This window comes from Cavia porcellus, unplaced genomic scaffold (genome assembly GCF_034190915.1).
Source record: "Cavia porcellus strain 051 isolate PalLab524CR breed Dunkin Hartley unplaced genomic scaffold, mCavPor4.1 scaffold_26, whole genome shotgun sequence".
In the NCBI taxonomy this organism is placed as follows: Eukaryota; Metazoa; Chordata; class Mammalia; order Rodentia; family Caviidae; genus Cavia; species Cavia porcellus.
This window is the reverse complement of record NW_026947509.1, coordinates 19,389,034-19,413,058: the sequence shown is the minus strand read 5'-3', so window position 1 is coordinate 19,413,058 and position 24,025 is coordinate 19,389,034. Positions and strand designations below refer to the sequence as shown.

The following is a 24,025-nucleotide window of genomic DNA, read 5'->3' as shown; positions in this document are numbered from 1 at the left end:
TCATCAGGTAGGACTTCAATGTGCAAATGGGCTGCTTTTGCCACTGTGGTGCGGGCACTTTGGAAGAAGCCCAAAGGCTTCAGAAAAGTCTGTAGAAGACTCTCTCCCCTCCTAAGGGTGGCTTAGGCTATGAGTGCCTGGGATGCTCTACAGATGCACCAATGAGCTGTGAATGGCATGGCCTGGCCAGGCTGCTTCCTGCAAGGCCGGATATAGCATAAGTCAAAATATCCTGGCAATATAATCTAGAAGTTATAGGCCTTCCTAGTAATCAGCCTTGGGCCCAGGAAGAAGCCCTGTAATTTATGGCTTATGTGTAATCTGAGCCAGCTTGTTAAGTCTGCTCTGCTAACTGTCCATTCTCTTCACACACCTGCCATTGTAAGTAACTATCTGGTGGCCATCTAATGGAGCTGCAATTTGGTGGCTTGAATATAGGCACCTTATAGGCAACTTTCCAGTTCTGTGATGCTTAGGCACTCAGAGCTCTGGGGACAATGATGTATGTCCCTATGACCTCATGATAAAAAATACATGGAATAATATTGAAATGCTTTAAGAACTCCAGAGCACTGCCCATGTGTTGGATATGATTGTTAGGACAAATTTCTGTTCAAGTTTGTGAATCTCTGTTGTACTGTAAGTTCTGCAGGGAAAAGGGGGGCTTCCATGTGAGACTGACTCTTACTTAAGGTCCAGCTCTGTGAGTGGTAAGCACTAGGCCTGCCTGGGGACTCACTTGGACTTCCTTGCTGTGAAGGAAGGTGATTTAAAGCAAGGAGGCTCAAACTTCCATGCATCAGACACCCTGGGGAGATTTTTATTTTCCAGATTCAAAGCCCTCTCTTCCGGAGATTCTAAGTGGAGTGAGTCTAAGGTGGGACCAGAAAGGCTGTTTTGAAAGCTTAGCATGTGTTTTGGAACTGCAGAACAGCCAAAAGGGCCCTGGCTCGCAACAGCAGTCTGTGCTGAGGAGGATGCCAGTTGGTGTCTCTGGCCCCCTAGTACATAGGGATGGTGAGGGTGGCATTTGTTCCCACTGAAGATCATGGTGGCAACAGCCAGTTCCCTGCTGCTGGAGAACCGAGAACCAGTAGGAGGAAGACTCTCTGGCTGCATAGGCTGTATATAGCATGTGGGCCTCTTGGTGGCCAGTGAGCTGGACAGGAAGTCATGCAGCTTCCCTCAGTCAAGCTTCCCAAGGGAAGTGTGCCGAGACCATCTCAGCTTTGCTGTGGGAGCCACCACCCCTTGGCTAATGCAGTGTGTGTCCCTTTGTCCTACTCTAGATTGTGTTCCGGAAGATCAGCGATGTGAAGCGGGAAGAGGAAGAGCGCATGAAACGGAAGAATGAGGCACCCCTGATCTTACCTCCTGACCACCCGGTCAGACGACTCTTCCAGAGGTTCCGGCAGCAAAAGGAGGCCAGGCTAGCAGCGGAGAGGGGTGGCCGGGACCTGGATGACCTGGATGTGGAGAAAGGCAGCGTCCTTCCGGAGCACAGTGCCAACAACCATAGCCTCGGGAAGGCCAGCGTGGTCACAGTCCGGGAGAGCCCTGCCACACCTGTGTCTTTTCAGGCGGCCTCTGCCTCCACAGTGTCGGATCATGCCAAGCTGCATGCACCTGGATCTGAGTGCCTGGGCCCGAAGGGTGCTGGTGGAGACTGTGCCAAGCGTAAAGGTTGGGCCCGCTTCAAGGATGCTTGTGGGAAGGGCGAGGACTGGAACAAGGTTTCCAAGGCCGAGTCCATGGAGACACTGCCAGAGAGGACCAAGGCTGCAGGCGAGGCTACACTGAAGAAGACAGACTCCTGCGACAGTGGCATCACCAAGAGCGACCTGCGACTGGACAACGTTGGGGAGGCCAGGAGTCCCCAGGACCGGAGCCCCATCTTGGCGGAGGTGAAGCATTCTTTTTACCCCATCCCAGAGCAGACGCTACAGGCCACAGTCCTGGAGGTGAAGCACGAGCTGAAGGAGGACATCAAAGCCCTGAATGCCAAGATGGCCAGCATTGAGAACCAGCTCTCAGAGATACTCAGGATATTGACTGCCAGGAGATCGTCCCAGTCTCCACAGGAGCTGTTTGAAATATCAGGGCCCCAGTCCCCAGAATCAGAGAGAGACATTTTTGGAGCCAGTTGAAAAGTTTGTTTTAAAAAGTCAAGGAGAGTGCATCCTGCCCCTGACACTACCCGCACATAGGCCCTCACTACAGTCCTGTGGAGTGCAGCTTTTCCAGCAGAAATCAGAGCAACCACTTTCAGGAGGAAGGTGGGGGAGGTGCCACGCCACCTGCCAGACTGCACCTGTGTGTCTGAGCTGCCTCTGCACGGTTCTGTAGGAAGGGCTTGCTGTCCAAAGGGTGTTTCCTTCATTTTAAATTTTGTATTACCACAGTATTTATAAAAGGTTAAAACTGCCAGGAAGAGCAGCAGCTGTCTGGGACCAGCAGGAGTGTGCCAAGCACTCCTCATGTATATATCTGCTGGGCTTCTTGCTGAGGCCCCCCAAGACCCCCGTGGGCATAGAGACTCCCCAGCATCCCTCGCCCTTGTACAGCTCACCTTGGTTTCACCATCTACTTCTACACAGTTGCCACAAGGGAACCTTGAGGTGTGGAGAGTAGAGAGCCCTTCACCTTCTTGTCGCTGGTAGTGAAAGCCAGACAGCAGCTGCTGCATGCCTCCCACCCCAGCTGTGCATAGCTGGAATGCTCAGGTCTCTGCCCAGAAGCAAGGCCGGGGTGGGGGGGCCCTTGGCCCCAGGAGCTCTGTCGGGGCTCCACGGCCTCTTCCTCTGGGACACTCCACAAGGACATTCCGAGTGGCCCTGCGGCCCCTTCCAGCAGTGGTTGCTCTGCTTTTTTCCCTCTGACCTCTTCCAAAGTGTTCCCACGATGTTCCTCAGGTATGGTGATCAGCAGGATGGGGCATGAGCCCGGAGTTGCTTTACACACACACACACACACACACACACACACAGCGACACTCAGAAAAATGATTGTAGCAAGTGCTGTTTGTCTTCTGATTCTCACAGGGATTGCCCTTCAGAAATCTATATTTTGCCTACTGCATAGGGTCATTAGAAGACATTTGGGAGCCTTGCATAGCCTTGTTTAAAAGCCAACCTCCATCTCCTACTAAGAAAAAGTGGCAGGACTATGACTGTAATGTGTTCAAGAGCTGGGGGAAGGCTCAGCCTGTAGGTTTTCAAGTCGTCTCTGTAAGGAGACAGAGAGAACTGGCCAAAGAGTTGTGGTTTGTGCTGAAAGTACAAGCCCACAGCCATGGCTCTAGAGCCACTGCCTCCCAGCATCGTAATGCTCAGGATGCACACTGCCTTGTCACCTAGGGCCGGGCTACAGAAAGGCCTGGGCTTCTCAGTGGTGCCGGAGGAAGAAAAGCAGAGTGTCTCTTCCTGCCTTGGTGCACACGAGATGCTCGGACACAGCACTGCCAAGCAGGGCTGGAAGTTCAGCTCTGCAGTCAGCCTTGACAGCATGCAATCAGGCATGCCAGTGACAGCATGGCCTTGTCCAGACTGCTGAGCTCTACCCAAGTGGCACTGTTGTGACCCTGTCCCCAGCACCTCCGCCTGGCATCACTTTGCTGTCAAAATTCTGAATGCCAGTGTCCTTAAGGAACCAGACAGATCAAGATGTGCCCCACCAAAGATCCTATGTTCCTGAAAGCTCTTTCAAAGCTCTCTCCCCATAGACCCACTTGTTCCTCAGTGGTACCAAGGTGACACAATGGCCTTGGAAGGTGAAAGGAGTCACACGTGTAGCTTTTCACATGAAGCTTATGAAGAGCCAGTGGCATCCTAGGCCATGACATTACTCAGTTTAGCCTTAGAAGGCAGCACACAGGGAGGGAAAGTGTCATTTCTCAAGGCTGCATCTTGTCTGGTCATAAAATATCTCAAATCCCATCTGCCGTTATCCCCTAAGCATTCCAGTTTGCTATTCTTCAAGCATACTTCTTAACCTCTGCTTAAATTAGGACCTGCTACTCTTGAGGGAGGCTGGGGACCCTGAGGGCCCCAACGTCCAGCTCCAGGGGCATCCTGCCCCTGGGACTTTCTATTGGTTCTCTAGGGACTTGAGCACCCTGACTTCCAGTATGGGGGCCTTGTGCTTCCTTCTGGCGCTGCCCAACAGGCATTATCTGGATCTCACAGGCAAAGGTTCAGGGAGAGATGAGGCTTCAGGAGAGCACTCAGGATAAAACAGATTAGGAAAGGACTGGAGTTCCGACCCTGCTCTGGGAATCTGCTCACCTCAGGTTGTAGGGCCTGCACATGAATTACTATAGGTGACAGTTAAAGTACCACATGTATGGCTGTATCTGCTTTTATTCTCCATTTAACAATATTAAGGAGTTTTTGGTAAAATTGTTGTCTGTGAAAAAAATGTTTTTAAAATGAGCTGAGCCTTTTTTTCCTTCCCTTTTTATGACATGCAATTGGGCATAGGCTGACTTATGCTGACTGCCCTTGTCAGAGTCTGATCCTGGGCACCTGTGCAAGGACGCAACCCTCAGATATCACTGACCTGTATAAGCCTGGTGGCTGAAGTTAGAGAAGGTGACTGAATATTAGACCGAACATCTAGACTTCAGAAAAATTGTGTGGTGAGACAGAGATCTCTGTGGGGTTTTGTCATCTTTTTTAGAAATATGTTGCGCCTTTTTCTAGTAAGTGCTGGTTACTTGATCTCCACCAAACTCTTTATTTCGGACATGATTCAGGGAAGCTCCATTTGCCAGCAGATGTCCTGACAGGCCGTTTGGAAGGCAGGAGGTCCTGCCCTGTCACTTGGCTGCCTATGGACCATGGTCTTCCCATGATGGCACAAGGGTTGAGGCTATGAACTAAGATGGGCAACAGGAACTCATTCTTGTTGGAGCAGCACTGACTCCAGCACTGTGTGGTGCCATCCCACAGCCCCAGGAAGGCTTCCTTCACTGGGGATGACGTGGTGGCCCAAGGGAGACAGTGGCAGCCACTGGGTGGTTAAGCTGTGGTCTTGTACACAACCAGGGCAGCCACTTGGCTACAGTGATACAGTATGCTGTGATGCTGATGAGACTATGGTGTGGCCCTGATAGTTAAGAGCTTTGCCCACTTTGGCAGCCTTCCAGCCAACTTTCAGAAATATATTCCTTGTTTTGATTCCTTAGCTGATTCCTGGGGCCTGTTTTACTCTAGGCTTCTCAGAGCCTCTATGCTGCTGCTGGTCACACACCAATCTCTTTCTGGAAGCTTCCTCCTTCAGAAGTGGGGCTACTTAGACAAGGGCCAAAGACACTCCACCCTACTCCAGCAGTCTGGATCTTCCAAATCAGTTGGGAAGTGAAAGCAGGAAGCTAACCATTCAGCTTGTTAAAATCGATGTGAGGACTATGAGAACTCTAAGAATAGTTAGAGATAGATCCTTATTTCCCTTGGGTATGCCAACTCCCAACTACCATATATGCACTCTGGGACATTTTTAGGACTCTGGTGGACATATACGTTGCCAGTCACTTGATTGACAGATTGTACTACGTTTGCAATAAAGATGTTTAGCCTTAAGACTCCTGAATGGACCCCAGTTGTGAGGGAGCTGCATTGTCCCCCATTATGGATGGTTCCTTAATGAGGGGATACACTGCAGGTCACTACAGCCCCTGGACAACCCTTCCTGTGCCACTAAGTCACTGTCATTGCTTCCTGCACTGCCTTCTCACTTGCTTCTGTAAACATGACCTTCACCAGCTCCTGTGCCCTCCACCTGGAGGATACCACAAAGTCCTCCAGGCGTTGACTGCAAGCATCAGAGAATGTACCCCTTCCTCACCAAAGGCACTGCTGTTGAGAACTTTGTTTCCACTTCCCACAGTTCATAAGAATCAATGTGAATTTACCTGCAGCTGAAGTTAGTTTCAAATGAAGCTCCCTTTTCATGCGAGCATATCAGACTGTTTTGGAACCTCTAAGACTGGACTTGCAAGTGCCAGGCCCTGGGTTGCCCTCTCTGCCTGCCATTCAAATCTTCTTAGAACCATTCTTTCTTTACCTGTGACTTCTGAGTCATCCTCACAGCTCTTGTATCAGGAGATGAACTGCATTTATGTCAAGGATGCGATGCGCCTGATAAATACATTCTCTTCAGACCCTGGATCTGCATCTATGGCAGGTTGGTCCATATCCAGCATTGCATTGCCAGAACTTCTTCCCATGATCAGTTCAGTATTCTGACCTTCTCCTTATGTTATTGGTCTTTCCATTAAGTCCTGCCAAACCCTTTACTGAGTTTTCCTTTTTCCCTTGCATCTGTCACTTTGTCCAAATGAGCATGAATAAACAGAAGTGTGACTGAGGTGATACTTTTGTGGTCAGTGGAGGCTGCTGACAGGAACTCTGCTGTAGCCTGCTGCTGGGGATATAAAGAGAACCCTGAGGGCCCCTCCATCAATTGATATTCCCTTCTCAATATTTTTAAACAAGCACAAATGATATTTGTAAAAAAGAGTTTATTTATTATGGTAATAAACTATTTTATACATGATACTCGCCTTTGTCATTCCTTACATAGCTGTAAGACATTGCATTGGGTGTTCTGCCCTAAATGACAGAGTGAAGGTGGTGGTATCTTCTCTTCTTTTTCTAGATTTGGGAAGCTATAACTTGGAATAGCACCTAGAATTGTAGTTCTTGGAGAACTTATAGAGACACCAAGATCAATGTAAAGTACTGCCTAGTGTGCACAGACTGCTTTTAAAATCCGAGTCTCAGTCCAATTTCTGGTGCTTTCATAGAATAACCACGACTGGTGATTTGTGTGAAGTCCCTCATAGGGTGGCTGCTGCTGGTGATGAGGGCCTGGTGCAGCTTTGTACTATGCAGAGATCAGAGGGGCAAGTGGGCACCTGCTGAAATAGAATTTGAAGGGGATGCAGGCTGACTACCCAGCTCCATGAGGACTCACCACAGTGAGCATGACCATAAGAGGGTTATGAATCCCTCTTGATTATGTCATTACTTTGAGAGGTTGTGCCTCCCAGCACCACCACAATGGCTATCAAATTTCAACAGGAGTTTGATAGGGGACAAACTATGTCCAAGCCATAGTAGTGTGCCATCATTGCAAATTTGTAGGGCACACTGACTTAACGCATATCAACATTTTACCTCCCTGCCTTTTAACACAGAGTAGGAAGAAGATAACTGCATCCTTTCTTCATGACTCAGTGTCAGTAACATGAGTTCTGACCCTTGCTTGACTTCACTGATGGTCTCAAGAGCTATTAAGGTAGAGGATGGCCTGCCCTGAACTAAACAGTCTTGTCCACTGACATGTTTTCAGTTGTCCTATGATTTTAACTGAGACTACTTCTTGCTTATGGCAAGACTCCACAATACTGCCAACCTGAGTTCTCGTTTAATACCCAGTGGACCACATTTCAAACATGGCATTGCTCCTTTTACATGATAACTCAATTCAGAGTTGAGGTAGGAACACACGATACTGGGGAGATCAGTTGGCTTCTCACACTGACTATGAAACAAACCTCACTGCGTAGATACATCCTGGCATGTCTGCTAAAAACAAAAATCACTAGGTTATGGTTAATCCTTGATATTTAGTCGAAAGTTATATCATTATTATAGATATATGCAAAGTATAAAGTCTCAGTTTCTCTAAGAGGAAGCCCTGTCTACTAGATTGCTGTTCTCCTAATCATGGATCATGACATGTATCTCTGATATATTTTCTCTCTAGGCCTGTCATCTTTCACAGAACCAAAGGTTTTCTGCTGTCACTGCATGCACACTAATCTGTAAACAATGCTTTTAACTCTTCTTGCATGGTTCCAAGACTTTACCACAACGACCAAGGGCTTGCTGCCCTCTCAGATGCCATTCTTTTCCTTGGAACCGCTGGGCTGGCCCATATAGCCAGGGCAGAGCCAGAAGGTCCTGGTGCTGATGGGGATCACAAAGCTTGTTTTGTCTCTTCCCAGCATCAGCCTGAAGTTGCATAGCGCTGAGGACAGGGCAGGTGCTCCCAGCCAGAACCATTCTGCATTCCCAGGGTCCGCAGCAATCCTTTGTGGAACAGACTCTAGGATGTTAGTTTACATGCACATGGAGACAAGTATTGTCAGCTCATAACAATAGGGATTAAAGAAAAAAATGCTCCTGCATAATACATATATTCATTATTTTAGCCTCAAGTATAGAGGTAAATACAGTAATCACAAGTTTCTAAGAACTCTAAATGATCTAGTTTAAAAGAAATTGAGGATTATTTCAGATACATCCACTGTCTTTTCCAACATAGTTCAATGAATGAATAAATTTGTTTTATATCAATGTTCTCATTGGAAGAGCTCAGAATCTTTTGTATTATTTACATATATATACAATACATTAGACACACATAATTATTTCTACACTCCTTTTTATCTTAGCAAGCCCTTTCTTTCCAAGTAAACTTCAGCTAAACTCCTTCTGGCTGTTCCCCAAGTCCTACCTCAGTGCTACCCCATAAAGTTCTACTCTATCATTTGAGGGCTTTCTATTTTCCCCAGGCTCATCCCTCCTTTAAACTTTCCAGTACCCCACAATCTTCTGCTCAAGTCTCCTGCTTTTCCATGGAAGCTGCTGAGGCCACTACTTCCCAGGTCTACCTGCCCTTCTCTGGCCTGTTCTAATACCATGTACCAAACCCAGGTCACTGTGCCCTTCCAACTCTGTCCCAAGCAAAGCATCTAGGAATAAAGGGAGTCAACAAAAATGAGTAGTCCTGAACTCTAGAAGGACGTCTTACAGCCAAGACCCAAGGATAATAATGAACAAATATAAGACAAAACGAGGTCCACATGAACCAGTCACTTGATGGAAATGCATGTATTTGGAATGTTACAGAAAAGCTTCTCAATTACACAATGGATTCAAATTTTTAAGGTTCTAGCTCCCTTCTAAAAAACGTTAAAGCCAAACAAAAATATTCTAAATCATCTACCATTTGGCATCGTTGGTAGCTTATCTGGTATCTTTCTGGAGGAATGAGTCAAGTTAAATAAGTATATTTAGATATATTTGCCTCAAACTATTCAAAATAATTCTGGAAAAATAGGAATTTTCTATGTAACAAAAAGGCTACTCTTACTGGCATCAAAATGAGGCAGTATATACCATTAAGCATAAATCACGGAGTAGCACTGACTGTTAGAACTCAGAGGAGAGAGCAGACAAGCCAATAGGCAGTCCTCCTTACCTTCTGTGACTTGTCTGATAGCACCTATCTGTGGATACACTCATGCTCTGATTTTTGAAGTCTGCTTCTTAACTGGGAAACAGTTAACTGTCAGAGGAACGACCATGTTCATACATCTCTGCAAATCTCAGGAACAAGGAGCCAAATAAACTTCAAAAGTCACAGACTCCTCAGATATTGAGTGCTTGGAATGCCAAAGAACTGATTCTACAGTTTGGCTTTGTTACCTCCCTTCTGAGGAGCTGATGTGTGATGCTCTAGCACAGTAGAGCCCACACCACAGGCCACAGCAAAGGGTCACTACCATATCACCAAAATGTCTCAGAAATATTACACAGAGGAGGACAGGCTTATCACTAAGCAGGATTCCAGTGCTCAACCAAAAAACATGCAGTATACTTATCTAGCAGTAAAGAACAAGTAGAAAAGGCCAGGACCCTTGGTTCTATACCAACACATCACCATGTATATCTGGGTAGTCTATTAACCTTCACCCCAGGTTACTCAGGAAACTGAGATTAGGGTAGAAAATGTCTAGGACTCCAAAGTTATAATATTATCTGGTTGCAGATTATCTATGAGAGTTCAAGTGCCAGTCTTGGAATGAGGTATTCTGAACAGACGATGACCAGAAGATAACTCCTGGGAGATCACCTTGGAGTAGAACATCAGGGTAAAGTATATTTGGCTTGGAGGTTGGCAGTGAAGGCAGAATTAGTCCATGGTGTATGTCTGGGCCCAGGCGATACCCACGTGGGAGTAGCAGTACAGGAATCCCAAGACAGAGAGGGTCACCCAAGGCCAGCCTATAAAGGGAGACAGAGAACAAAGTGGTTAGAAATTCCCTGGGGCAGAACAAACAATTCTCTGTGAAGAGGGCAACACAGGAGGAACACAGCCTCAGTTTATACAAGGTGTGCTCCTGCTAAGCTGACTCCAACTGGAACCCCAACAAATGGTGTCCTACATTTCCATTGGGGTCAGCATACAAAGAGGTATGTGTGATTACAAGTGCAAACACACTTTAAGGCAAGCTCTTAAAAAGATGTGTCTAAAGGCCTAAATGGGTAATTTAAAAAAGAAAGTTCCTGAATCCCGTGACCAGTATACTGAACTGAGTGTCACCAAAAGGGTCTCCATATTCAATATTAGTTTTCAACATATAAAGCTCTTAGTGGTTCTTTTGTCTTGGAATATATGTTTTTTCTTTCTTTTTAAAAAATTAATCTCTCTGCTGAATATTTTTTATTTAATGATCTTCAGGTCTTCTACATACTTTACTTCTTCAAATTTTTTTGGGTGACTTTAGAGATTGAGGTGCCACGGAGGCACAAAAAAATCAAAGCCAAAATTGGAAGACTCAGCTCTGGGTCAGAGGTACCCCGACTTCATTCTTGGAAAGACTGACATGACCAGTAGGGTTTATGATCCATATAGAACATGCGGATGACAGCATATGGAGCACATTTAAGTTGAGCCATGTCGGGAGAATGTTTGTCAGATAGGAAAGGATGGGGACAAACTGGCAGAGAAACCACTTGAAGTGTGGACATCTGAATGCTACAGGCCATTCAAGGAACAGGGACCCTGTAATGTGACTGCCACCATATAGGCAGGGACTAGAAGGTTGAGTGAAAGGCAGGTAGCAGGAAGAAGCATATGGGAAACTTTGTAGTTCCTAGAGTCCTGACAGGCTCTTTTCTGGCTCTGTCAACCATTAGCTCCTGCTCTGACTAATAAAAGGTCACAGTGATATCATGGCTAACTATGCAAGCTCTTAAACAGGAGGAGACACAGTTTGAACCTCAGATCTGTCACTTACCAGCTGTGTGATCCTGAGTAACATAATGAATCTCAAATCTAAAACTAGGGCAAGAACAACTTAGTTACTAATGTCCTTAGAAAAATGGAGAGAAATTCTGTAAAGACGTGTGTGGTGCCTGGCACAGGGGAGCCAGGCCCTGGGCTTTCTTTGACTCCTGGTTCATTGTGCTGTACGGCCTGCCTGCCCATGGAATTCTTAAAGCCCTTCTGGGAAAAGCTCTGAGGGGAGCAGAGGGCCCCTGTACTCTGGGTCTCTGACCCACCCCATGGTTCCCCCATGCCCGTTTACCAACCAGCCACTGCATTTCTTTCCTGTGGCTGCTGACAAACCTCAAGTGCAGTGGCTGAAAACAAGCACATCTCTATTTCACAGTTCTGGAGGCCTGAAGCCAAAACCAAGGTGTCAGCGGAGCCACCCTCACCCCAAAGGCTCCCAGGGAGGGTCCTTCCTGCATCTCCAGCTTCTTCCAGGCAGCGTCCCTCCCATGACTGTCTCCTCTTTGTGTGTCACTCTGTCCGCTCTTCTTCTTAAAGAGATTCTAGTCCGTAACCCTATCTCCAGAGCCACTTCCTGTCACGTGTCATAATGAGTTACATATGTAAACGATGCAGTGAGTTACATCCACATGAAAGTCCTGCTCTGATGTTTCTGGTGCACATGAATTTTCAGGGGACACTGTACTGTTCAGCCCAGTACAGCCAGTTAGTTTTTCTGAACTTCAAAGAGAGACTCGCCCTGCCTTGTGCCATACTTTCCCCACTGCATCTCAAACACAGATGCTGGGCACAGTCAGCACCTGCTCATTGGCAGGCCCAGGGAGCCAGATGGGGTGAGGTTTTGGCCCCACAGGCACCTGCGGACAACAGCTGTGTTAAAGGTGAGGCACCGGCAGATGTTTGGCAAACAGGTTCCAGAGGCCAGTTGTAGAGATCAACAAATGGGACATTTCACTTGCACAAAGCTGGGCCTGAGGCTCCTTCATGGGCTACAGCCATGACTCTAAGAGGCACTCCGTGAAAGTTGTAGAACTATAAGGAGCATCGCCCAAGACCACCCAGAGGCAGGATGATCATCTTTAAGCAATGTAGCTCTCCTTCCATCTTCCACCTACTGCCTCCAGAGGAGCAGCCATAGTACAGGGAGGAGACTTGGAATACAGACTATGTACCACGGGAGCTTCATAGAGCCTTAGTTTTCCCATCTACACAGTGGGATCTCAAAATAGTTTTTACAGTCTGAGTAACATGATCACAGACTTGGTAATGTTTTTAAAGACTATTTTAGAAGTGTAGAAGGTTAATAAGGGGCCTCCTGAGAACTATGTCACATATACACAATACACTGGCCTTTTTAAATGCACAAGTGTTAACAGACAGTTCTTGTGTGTATCAAGTGTCAAGGACTGTCAAGGACTCCTTATCCTTTCCTGACCTCTGGAGAAAAGTACACAATTACAAGGAAAAGACATTTCTACAAGTCACCTCCCCACACTATTGGACCACAATCTGAGCCCTTAGGTATGTCTAACCCTGGCCTACACCACCACAGCACCTATCTCTCAGTTGCCTGTAGGCACAGGGTCTGGTTGAGGCAGCTGCTCACCACACACACCTATGGCCATGGGGTAGAAGTAAGCTTGGGGTAGAAGTAAGTGCAGCCAGGACCCCAATGGTGCAAAGCAAAGGAATGATGAGCTGCATCTCAGCCACTGTCTGCAGTGACACAGCTATGTGGCCTGGCAGTCCTTTTTCACTGGCCTGTCCCTACCCTTCTTTTCCGATGACCTCTCTTCTCACACAGCTTCCTGCTTCTTCAGCCTAATCCTCTCATGTCCCTCCAGGTTCTATTAAAATGGTTCACCAGACCCTCAAAAAACAGGGTCTTACTACATAGTCCAGGCTGGTTTCAAACTCAGAACCTATCTCAGCTCACCAAGTGCTAGTTTATAGGCAAGTACTACCATGCTCAGCTAGGAAGAGCCTTCAAAGAGGGTATGTGAGTTTGAGACTTCCGGGAAGATGGTGGAGCAGTAAGTAGCAGAGAAAACAGCCTGAGAGTCACTGTTCAGACACTTGAATTAGCATTGTGAGGAAGACAAAAAGGAAGGAGGTGAGTCCCTTGGACCTGGGAAGAATCTGAAGTGTGAACTGAAGCCCACAGAGAGAGTAAGAAAAGAAAAACTTCAATAAATAAGGCAGCAGCTGGTGGCGCCTTTGCCTGGAGCCAGACTAACTGCAGGAGAGGAGCTGTTGGAACCTGGGGATGCATGGTCATGGTGGCAGTGGCAACCTCACCCTCTGCAGAAAGACACAGCAGTGGAGGGGAGCAGTGGACCTGGAGGACTGCACTGGCTGGCAGTGAGTGCAGAGGACTCGTTCCTCCCGCAGGAGAGAGAGATTGGCTGGGAGCCATTTTGTATCCATGCTGGATTAAGCCCAGAACCAGAACTTCTGCTAGCTTCCTCTAGCAGCTCATAGCTAGGTGCAGACCCATAGAAACTGTTTGGACTGCAGCGAGCCCAATGAGTCTGGTCTTGGGGCAGGCCTGCTAAGATTATCTACTACTCTGCCAAAAAGCAATGGCTGGCTTGCTGGGATACAATGGCATGATTCAGGACTCTGTCTCCACAGAGTGTCTACTAATGAACCCAGAGAGAATCCTGGAAGTGTACTCTTTGGTTTTTTTTTTTTTTTTTTTTTTTTTTTTTTGTTGTTGTTTGCTTTGTTTTTTTTTCTTTTCTTATCTGTTTTGTTATGTTTTATTCAGTTTGTTATTTATTTTTCTCTTTCTTTTTTTTATGAGCGTGAGAGTGGTTCCTATCCTCTTTGTGGATATGGTTCTGTTTTGTTCTACCTTTTATCACTGCCACCTCTCTTTTCTTTCAATCTTCTGCACCAGTTCCCCCAAGTTGGTGGGACCCATCTTTGTCCTCCAACCTTACTTGTAATCTCTTTCTCTTTTTCCACTTCTTTATTTTCTCCTTAACCTATTTTAAATTTTAACCCCTGAGGAAAAAAATTGATATATTATGGACTTACATATTGCATACAAGTATCTGCTTTGTTTTACACTTTGTTATATAATCACAAATCTAGTTTATATGGTTAAAAGTTATAAATTAAGGGTTAGCTCAGTTTGCTGTTTTATAGGCAGTGTTTGATGTTATTGGTATCATGTCAGCCAACATTGACATAATTGTTCCAAACAATTATGTTGGTCCTGATAATCCATGACTGAGAAAATATTGTGGCACAGTGCCAAAGAACCAGGGACTGGGCCAAATGAGTAACAACTTCTCATCTCCTCCTAACTGAAGAGATAAACTCTTCCAACAGACTCAAAACCCAAAAACCAGCTATACCTGCAAGATAACCTCAGAGAAGTAGCCATCACATAAGTGTCCTAAATACCACCAATAAAGCAACCCATCATAGGCAACTTACAAGCATCACTCCAGGAATTAAACTAAAAAGAAAAGAAATGAGACGACACTTAAACAAGATGCAACACCAGACATCCAGTTCACCAAAGGGAAACCTAGGGGGCAATGAGGTGGGACAATCAAAAGCCCCCCCCCCCATAAGCTCTCTCCAAAATGGTACAACAAAGCAATTGAATGAGGCTCTGAAAAAAATGAAATCAGAAATAATCTGTCAGATAACTACAGAAATTACCAAAATATACACGGTGCTTAGTGATGTTACAGCAGACATAGCCAAAAAATAAATAAGCTTAAGCAAAATATAGAAGCATATCACAGGAAACAAATGGAATCCATAAAGCAGATTCAAGCAGATATCCAGGAGAATAAAAACTCAACTGAAAGTCTTCAAAGCAGATTAGGCCAATCTAAGGACAGGATCTCAGAAATTGAAGACAGGATTATAGTTAATGATCAAGAAATGAAAGATTTCTCAAAACTAGCAAGCAATCATGAGAAATCAATCCAGCTAGATGAGACAAAGAATAAATTTAAGATTGACTGGAGTCAATGAACAACATGTTCACAGACATTGTGACAGAAAACTTTCCTGGTAGAGAAAAACAATTTGAAATACAAATAAGCAAGGCACATAGAACTCCAATTAGCAATAACAACAACAACAAAAATCTACATCCAGACATCTCATAGTCAAGATTCCAGAAATTTAACACAAGAATAGAATCTTAAAAGCTGCTAGGGAAAAGAAATCAATCATCTATAAAAGACAGGCCATCAGTATCATGAATGACTTCTCAGCCTCAAGTCAAGGAGAGCTTGGAGTGAAATACTCCAAGTTCTAAAGGAAAACAACTTTCAAGCCAGATTGATGTACCCTGCAAAACTATCTTTCAAAATTGATGAAGAAGTAAGATACTTCCATGACAAAGAACATATGAGGAAATTTATGACCACAAAACCACACTCCAAAATGTTCTGAAGAATATTCTAGAAAGATATAATAAGGACTACAGCTCCATGAACCCCAACAGAAGGAATCTACCAAGAAAGGCAAAAAAATAGGGAAATAAAAATAGGGAATTAAAAATGGGGAATAAAAAAGTGGGGGGAGCTATCAACAGGAAAATAACATGACAAGGACAAGTCAATATATATCAGGTTTAACCATCAATGTTACTGATCTCAATTCACCAGTCAAAAGACACAGATTGGTAGAATGGGTCAAAAAGCAAGATCCAACAATATGCTGCATACGAGAAACACATTTAATTCACAAAGAAATTCATAGACTGAAAGTCAAAGGATGGAAAATAATACTCCATGTAACAGGAATCCACCAAAAAGCAGGAATAGCTATTCTATTTGCAAAGTGAATTTCAAGCCAAGACTGACTAAGACAGATAAAGAAGGTCACTACATCCTCATAAAGAGAACAATACAAAAGGAAGAAATAACGATCATAAATATATATGCAACAAATACCAGTGCAGTCCACTATATAAAACAATTACTAATGGACATGAAAAATCAAATCATCCCTAATACAATTGTATTGGGAGACCTCAATAACAAATAAAAGATAAACTAGACAAAACAACAATAATGAAATATTAGAACTAAATCAAATTTTTGAGCAAATGGACTTAGTAGATATTTATAGAGTATTCCACCCCACAATATCAGAATACACATTCTTCTCAGCTGCACATGGAACACTCTCCAAAATAGACCACATACTGGCTCATAGAACATGATTAAGTAAATGTAAAAGAATTGAAATTATCACATGCATGCTATCAGACTACAGTGCAATGAAATTGGGAAATCCATGCCAAAGGAAACTACAAGAACTTCATCAACACATGGAAATTACATAGCACCCTACTAAACAACTAATGGGTCACAGATGAAATTAAAGAAGAAATTAGGCAGTTTTATAGTTGAATAATAACAATACAACATACTGAAACTTGTGGAACACAATGAAAGCAGTCTTAAGAGGGAAATTTATAGAAGTAAATGGCCGTATCAGAAAAACAGAGCAAGTGTATATAAATGATTTAATGTTGAATCTTAAACTTCTAGAAAAAGAAGATCAGACTAAACCAAAAGCTCATACAAGGGAGGAAATTATAAAGATCAGAGCAGAAATTAACACACTGGAGACTAAAAAAAATTACAAAGAATCAATGAATCAAAGAGTTGGTTCTTTGAAAGATTAAATAAAATTGACAAACCCTTGGCCAACCCTGTCAAAAAAAAGAAAGAAAAGACTTAAGTCCAAGAAATTAGGGATGAAAAGGGCAAAATCACAACAGACCCTGCAGAAATCCAGGAAATCATCTATATCTACTCTGAAAACTTGTATTCTAACAAGATGGAAAATACAGAGAAATGGACAGATTCATAAATACATATGAATTACCAAAGCTGAATCAAGAAGATACAAAAATCCTAAATAACCTAATATCAATAAATGATATAAATGATATAATTAAAAGCCTATCAACAAAGAAAAGCCCAACCCCTACTGGATTTACTGCTGAATTCTATAAGACATTTAGTAAAGACCTAACACCACTACTTCTCAAACTTTTTAATGAAATTGAAGGGGAAGCAGTACTTCCAGATTCATTCATGGAAGCAAGTATTACCCTGTATCCAAGTATTCAAAGCAAGTATCCAAAGCAGAGAAGGATCCATCTGAGAAAGAGAATTACAGGCTAATCTCCCTAATGAACATCGGTGAAAAAAAATCCTCAATAACATACTGGCAAACAGACTACAGCAAATCATCAAAAAGATTGTACACCATGATTAAGTGGGATTCATCTGAGGGATGCCGGGATGGTTCAACATATGTAAATCCATAAATTTAATACACCATATTAACAGAGCCAAGTACAAAAATCATGATCATCACAATAGATGCAGAAAAGCTTTTGACAAAGTCCAGCATCCATTCATGATAGAAACACTACAGAAAATTGCAGTTGATGGTCTTTACCTCAATCTGATAAAGTCCATCTATGACACATCAACAGCCAACATTATGCTAAATCGACAAAAACCAAAAACTCACTCTAAAATCAGGAGCAAGACAAGGATGTCCACTGTCTCCACTCATATTCAACATGGTCCTGGAAACTTTAGCTAGAGCAATTAGACAAGAGAAAGAAATAAAGATAGGCAAGGAAGAAGGTAAACTATCATTCTTTGCAGATGACATGATAATCTACTTAGAAGATCCAAAAACCCCACCAAAAGACTTCTAGATTTAATAAGGAAATTCAGTAATGTAGCTAGTTACAAAGTCAACACTCAAAAATCAATAGCCTTTTGTACACAAATAACAAACTCACCAAGACAGAAATCAGTGAAACAATACCTTCTAAAATAGCACCCCAAAAATGAAATATCTAGGAATTAATCTAACAAAGGATGGATAAGACCTCTACATTAAAAACTACAGTAATCTGAAAAAAGGAGATTGAAGAAGATATTAGAAAATGGATAGCCCATGCTCTTGGGTAGGAAGAAGCAATATAGTGAAAAAGACCATACTCCCAAACTGTTATGCAGATTCAATGCAGTCTCAATCAAGTTTCCAATAGCTTATCTCAGAATTAGAGAAAAGAAACCTAAAATTCATCTGGAACCAGAAGAGACCTAGAATAGCAAAGGCCATCCTTGGCAAGCAACAAAGACAAGACAGGGCCTGTCACAATCCCTGACTTGAAATTATGCTATAAAGCTACTGTGATGAAAACAGTGCGGCACTGGAAAGAAAAAGACCCAAAGATCCATGGAATAAATTACAAGATGCAGAAACAACTGCAGACACACTAAGTCTCTTTATGTCTGACAAAGTGTCAAACACATTCACTCTTTAATAAATGGAGCTGGAAAAACTGGCTCTACATATGCTGAAGATTAAAATGGACCCATATCTTTCACCATATACTAAGCTAAAAGCAGAATGGATCAAAGATCTTAACATTAAAACAGAAACATTAAATATGCTGGAAGATAGAGGAAGTAAAACTCTTGAAGACATTGATGTAGGCAAAGACTTTAAGAACAAAACCCAGAGTGCACAGGAGCTATCACAAAGAATCAATGAATAGTATCTCACCCTACTGAAAACCTTTTGCATAGCAAGAGAAACCACCAACAGTGAAGAGGCAACTCACAGTGTGGGAGAAAATTCTGCCAGCTGTTCCTCAAAGGTTACTACTGAGAACATATAAGGAACTCAAAAACATCAGTCCTCTCAGATTTAAAGACCCAATCCAAAAATGGGCAACTGAAAGCAATACACACTTGTCAGATTAACAAATACAAACAGCAAATAGGTGAAAAATGTTTAATATCACTAGTCATTTGAGAGATGCAAATTAAAACAACTCTAAGATTCCATTTTACCCTGGAAAGAATGGCTACTATCAAGAAATTAAGCAATAACAAACGCTGGAGGGGCTGTGGGCGAAAAGGAATCTTTCTCCACAGTTGGTGGGAATGCAGACTGGCACTGCCACTATGAAATATCAGTGTGCAGATTCCTCAAAAAACTAGGATTGGAGGTCCCATTTGATCCATCTATTCTCCTTCTGGGTATCTTCCCCAAAAATCTAAAAACATCATACTACAGTGATATATGTGCATCCATGTTTATAGCAGCACAGTTTATAATCACCAGATCTTGAAAACAACCTAAATGTCCAACAACTGAAGGATGGATAAAAAAGATGTGGTATTTTTCTACAATGGAGTACTACTCAGCCATAAAGAATGACAAACTGGAGAATTTTATAGGTAAATGGATGCAACTTGAGACCACACTCATTAGTGAAATAAATAATACACACCTGTAATCATTGTATTATTTCATTAGTGTGACAAGCTGAAAGAAAAAACATATATATATATATATATATATATATATATATAAATTTGTATTAGTACTGTTCAGACAATCGAAGGCATGTCTTGTGTTCTGGGTGAATGATTTTGTGGTAACAATGCACAATGTATGCACATACCATTGTTGTCTCCTGATTGATGTACTTTAAAATTTTGTTGCAGTTTTTTCCTTCTCCTTTTTTTTCATCTATGAATAAAGTGGATTTGAAAAAAAAAGAAGGTATGTGAGGTCGAAGCCGCTCACTGAAGTCTGGGTCCCTCAGAGACAATGATATGTGCGATTTCCCACAGGGCTCTGGATACCTTGCCCTAACAAGACCTAAATGGGTAAAGAATTTTCACAGATCACACAGGCATCACTGAAGACACAATAAAGAAGATGGCAGCAAGCCAGACCTGAGCTGCAGAATACTGGGCCACATACAGAGTTAAGAGGAAGGCCATTCCACAGCTATGCTCAGAGCACACGTGGAGGACATACAGCACGATCAGTCAATGAAGAGGACCAACACAGGTGACATAGCAGGTGGAGTTAATAGGATGTCATGGGTGCATCGCATTGTTAATAGGGTACTGGCCAGTGTGTAACACCTGGAGCTAATAAGACAGGATTATGACATAGCAAGGACTAGTATAATTTTACTTGAGATTATCATGGCTGAGCAATTCTCTGAAAATTAAATTAGCCTCAAAGGACCAAAAGGCAGAGGCTCTATTGTGAAGGAAAGATCATCAATACAGGCTGTGGGAAGGGGAAAGCAAACTGAATTTGTGGAAACTGAAGATATGCATAGGAGCAGGGGTCTATGAAAGGCTCTTTGAAAGGTGTGAAACGGCATACTGTGGAAACAGTGTGGAGGTTCCTCCAAGCTGAACCAGAGAAGCACAATACACACACCAAAGAGAACTCAGCGCAGGACTGGAAGAAGTGTCTGTGTGCTGCACTCACAGCCTCACCCACAGGAGCCGAAAGGTGGAGACAGCCCGGGTCCACTGGCAGAGGGTGGATAAACAGGTCAGGGTCCACGTCCAATGCAGTAAGACTCAGCCGTCGAAGTGGGTCCTGACACATGTCACAGCTGGGTGAACGCTGAGGACATAAGCCTAAGTGAAGAAAGCCAAATGCCAGAGAACAGACATGATTCTACTTAAATGAGGAGCCCAGAGTTGTCAAGTGCACAGAGACACAAAGCAGAATGGTGGCTTCTAGGAACTGAAAGGAGAGAAATGGAAGTCAGTGTTGATGAGTATAAAGTTGCAATGTGGGAGATAAATAAAGTTCCACAGATGTGATGAAGTATGCAGATAACGTGAGTATACTTAGTGTTCCTAAACTGTTACTAAAAACTTTTTAAAATGTATTTTCATTATTATGTATACTTTATTACAATAAAAAGTCATGCTGAATGAAAGAAGCCCTTGGTGAAATGATGCATATTATTCCATTTACATAAAATAGGAACTGACTCAGTCACAGAAGGCTTACCAGTAGTTACCTGGAGCTAGTTAGAGGGAGGACTGGCTGCTGGGGGTTGTGGGAGTCACCTGGGCTGAAGGGGATACTTTGCCTCTTGATTGTGAGAATGATGCCTAAGGTATACACAACTGGCAACATCATTCCAACTGCATGCCTTGAAAGGATATGTTTGATTGTGCTATAATTAGTTTTCAATAAAGCAGACATAAAAAATATGTTAAGGCAACACCAGAATGTTAGCAAGTCACAGGCCTGTAGCAGTGGGTTGCAGTGTCCCAGGCTATTAACACCCCAGATGCCCAAACATAAGACACAGGAAAAAAACAAGTCATGTTTTAAATGGTGACACCTTCAGACCTCATCTCCCTTGGGGTGGTGGACTTGCTCGGTATGAGACCCAGTGCTGGGTCCCCTAGGGATGCTGTCATCACAGGCTGCTGAAGAGGAGGCGTGATCAGAAGCACTCTGCGGAGAGCAGGAGGCACAGGCCCTGTCCTGGGAGGAAGTCAGTCTTCCAGTTGGACGGGGACCCACTCTGAGCTCTCCAGCGTCTCAGGCTGGGCAACACCCCTGACGGAGGCCCTGGGCACTGCTGTGACTCTAACAAGGCTTTTTCGGAGGCCACATCCTACTGCTGCCTTCTCCAGAAGGAACTGGGAACAAGCTTCCTGCTGTGTGCATCAGCCTCAGGACCTGAAGGCTCTGTGCACATATGCAGATTCCACCAAGTAGGCATAATCCACCATGCAATTCACCAAGATCACACATGGGGCACCTTCTCACAGGGCTCTAAGGTAGCAATTACTTTCCCACTGTCAGAGTGAGAAGGCCTGGGCCTCAAATCACTGGCAGAGTCTGGAATGCAATACTGATGACTTTGCTCAAAGCCGCAATGCTTCAGAAAGGGCTGGGCCCAGATCCTGAAGCCTACAGGACAGCCTGGAGAGTGTCACTCTGTCCTTCAATTGTATTTGTTAAATCTACCATCAACACTGCCCTAGCTTCCTCCTCCACCCACCTAGGAAAGTTCTCCAGCCCTGTACCCTATTGTCCCCCAGCTCACTGACTGCCCAGTGGGCGCCTGCTGACTCAGTTCTCCCGAGATCTGAAGAACACTGCTTCCCTCCCAGCAGCCTTGGGTCCCTCCAGCTGGACTGACAGACTCTTTCATTCTGTTCCCATGGAGCAATGCCACCCAGTGAGCAAAGCCATTCGAAGGAGAAGAGGACCTTCTCTTCAACCCTGAGAGGCTACAAAAGAAACGAGGCTCCCCTCCCAAGACTCTCTCCTGGGTTGCATGGTAGGCCCGCAAATGTGAAGGACATAGCATGCTTATGATATGTCACCAGCATAGCCATCCACGGCCCAAGCATACTTTCCCAGCCAGCAGCCATCCCACTTAAGACCAGAGTCAAGCTGATGGATGACAAACTTTCTAAGGGGCTCGATTGGAAGCACCTGTCCAGTTGGGACATGGAATGAAGAAGTGACTCCAGGAGATTCCACAGAAGTGAGGTAAAGGGGACTTGGTGAATAATGGATTTGGGGATCAAAGAATAACTTCCCTCTCACTGATCCTGACGGAGCCTTGGGCAGTACCGTCAGGGCTGACATTCATCAGCCACATACAGACCATAGTGACGTTAAAAATCTAGCTTGCTACTGACTGCTTGGCAGAAGCTACTGCCTCTGCCTCTCCTCAAGGTTGACTTCTTCATGGCTCTGTAGAGCCCTGCGCCTGCCTGTGACCACTACCTCTTCTGGTTGACTGGTCCACGCCCAGGCCTTTTTGAGTGTCCGTCCCCTCCCCATGCATATACAACAGCCCTTGTTTTACGATGGTTCCATTTAAGAGGTTTATTATTCAACTTTTCAGCATGGTGACAGTGTACCCATGCAGCCATTCCATATTCCACATTCGCTAACAGTGTTTAGTGCACAGACAGTCAACCCTACTTCCTAATCGAGGCTTTGCATTTGAAGATTCTGCCCAGTGTGGGCTCTGTAAGTGTTCTAAGCTGGGATAAGGCCATCAGGGCTATGCTAAGTGCTTAACAGGTTAGATGTATCAAATATGCTTCTGTAATAATATTTCAATTTATGATGAGTTTGCCAGGACACAACCCTACTGTAGGGAGAAAAGCAACTGTAGTATTCTACTCTGGCAGTGTTTTCCACTCTGAAGCCTCTTTCTCTCTACTAAAGCCAGTATTTCTCTCTACTAAAAACCTGGCCAGGTGTCAGACTGCACTACAAGGGTGCCGGATTGGCCTGGGCACGCGGCGCCCCTGCCCCTGAGCTTTCGGCACCCACCACCAGTTTCAAGTCCACCATCCATTAGTTATTCAGGGGCCAAGACAGTGCTGCCGTCTTTAAAAGCACTGGCTCCGAAGCACTTTATGTTTAGTAATGTTCAGATCTGATGTGGGGAAATGATAAGGTGCTTTATTTAAATCTTATTTACTCTGGGAGTTGCCGCCAGGAGATCTCATAGAGCCATTCATCAAGTGGTCCTAGTTCAGCAGCCTTTTGTACAGGGCTAAATTTAGAGCTTTCACCTTAATGAAGTTCAGGGCAGGAGCTTTTCCCGTCAGAGAGCTGGCTGCTGCCTTGTAGGCCAGACGCCCAGGAAAGCAGATGTCCAGGCCTCTCGACCTGAGCACTGCTGGGCCTGTTTCGAAACCTGTGGGGTAGGTAAAACCTGTGTGTGTAGGCACAAGCCTAATGCACAGGCTCCTGCTACTTTGGAGTTCTAGTAACACTTTACCTTCATGCGGTTTACAAACCTGGGACTCAAACCCAGTTCTGAAGCCTCTGTGTTTTCCAAAGCATACTCAGCTGTCTTTTAAGACATCTTATAAAGACAAAAGCAACTGCAAACACAGAAGAGCAAGGTGTGATGAAGCCCAGAGCGTAGGAACAAAAGCGCTTACTGCTTGTGCCACCTGCCCCTGGGAGCACACTCAGAAAATTCTTGTTCTGGGGGACCCTGCAGGAAGCTGGGGGCAGGGCTTCCTGCCAAGAGCGCCTCTGTAACCAGACAGCACTCTCACTGGCAGGCTGATAGAATCAGGCACCTTGTCAGCCA

At 44.3% G+C, this 24,025-nt stretch overlaps 2 protein-coding genes across 14 annotated transcripts in view; one reads left to right on the top strand and one right to left on the bottom strand.

Moving 5' to 3' along the window:
- Kcnh1 (potassium voltage-gated channel subfamily H member 1) overlaps positions 1-6,555 on the top strand; it is a 411,372-nt gene extending 404,817 nt beyond the window's left edge. For all 3 annotated transcript variants that reach the window (XM_003474337.5, XM_003474338.5, XM_063236821.1), the window contains one exon: positions 1,290-6,555. In XM_003474337.5, the coding sequence (XP_003474385.1) occupies positions 1,290-2,147 (858 nt within the window). In that variant the 3' untranslated portion in view covers positions 2,148-6,555. The remainder of the gene's footprint in view (positions 1-1,289) is intronic.
- The window catches only part of Hhat (hedgehog acyltransferase), a 365,298-nt gene continuing 347,776 nt past the window's right edge, over positions 6,504-24,025 (bottom strand). For 9 of the 11 annotated variants that reach the window (XR_010043340.1, XR_010043343.1, XR_010043341.1 and 6 more), the window contains 2 exons: positions 19,580-20,564; positions 6,504-10,076 (listed from right to left, as the gene is read on the bottom strand). Coding sequence is in view for 2 of the 11 variants with exons in the window: in XM_003474275.5 (XP_003474323.1) it covers positions 9,985-10,076 (92 nt within the window). In the remaining 9 variants the exon portion in view is untranslated. The remainder of the gene's footprint in view (positions 10,077-19,579; positions 20,565-24,025) is intronic. The other 2 variants (XM_003474275.5, XM_063236822.1) reach the window with 1 other exon arrangement.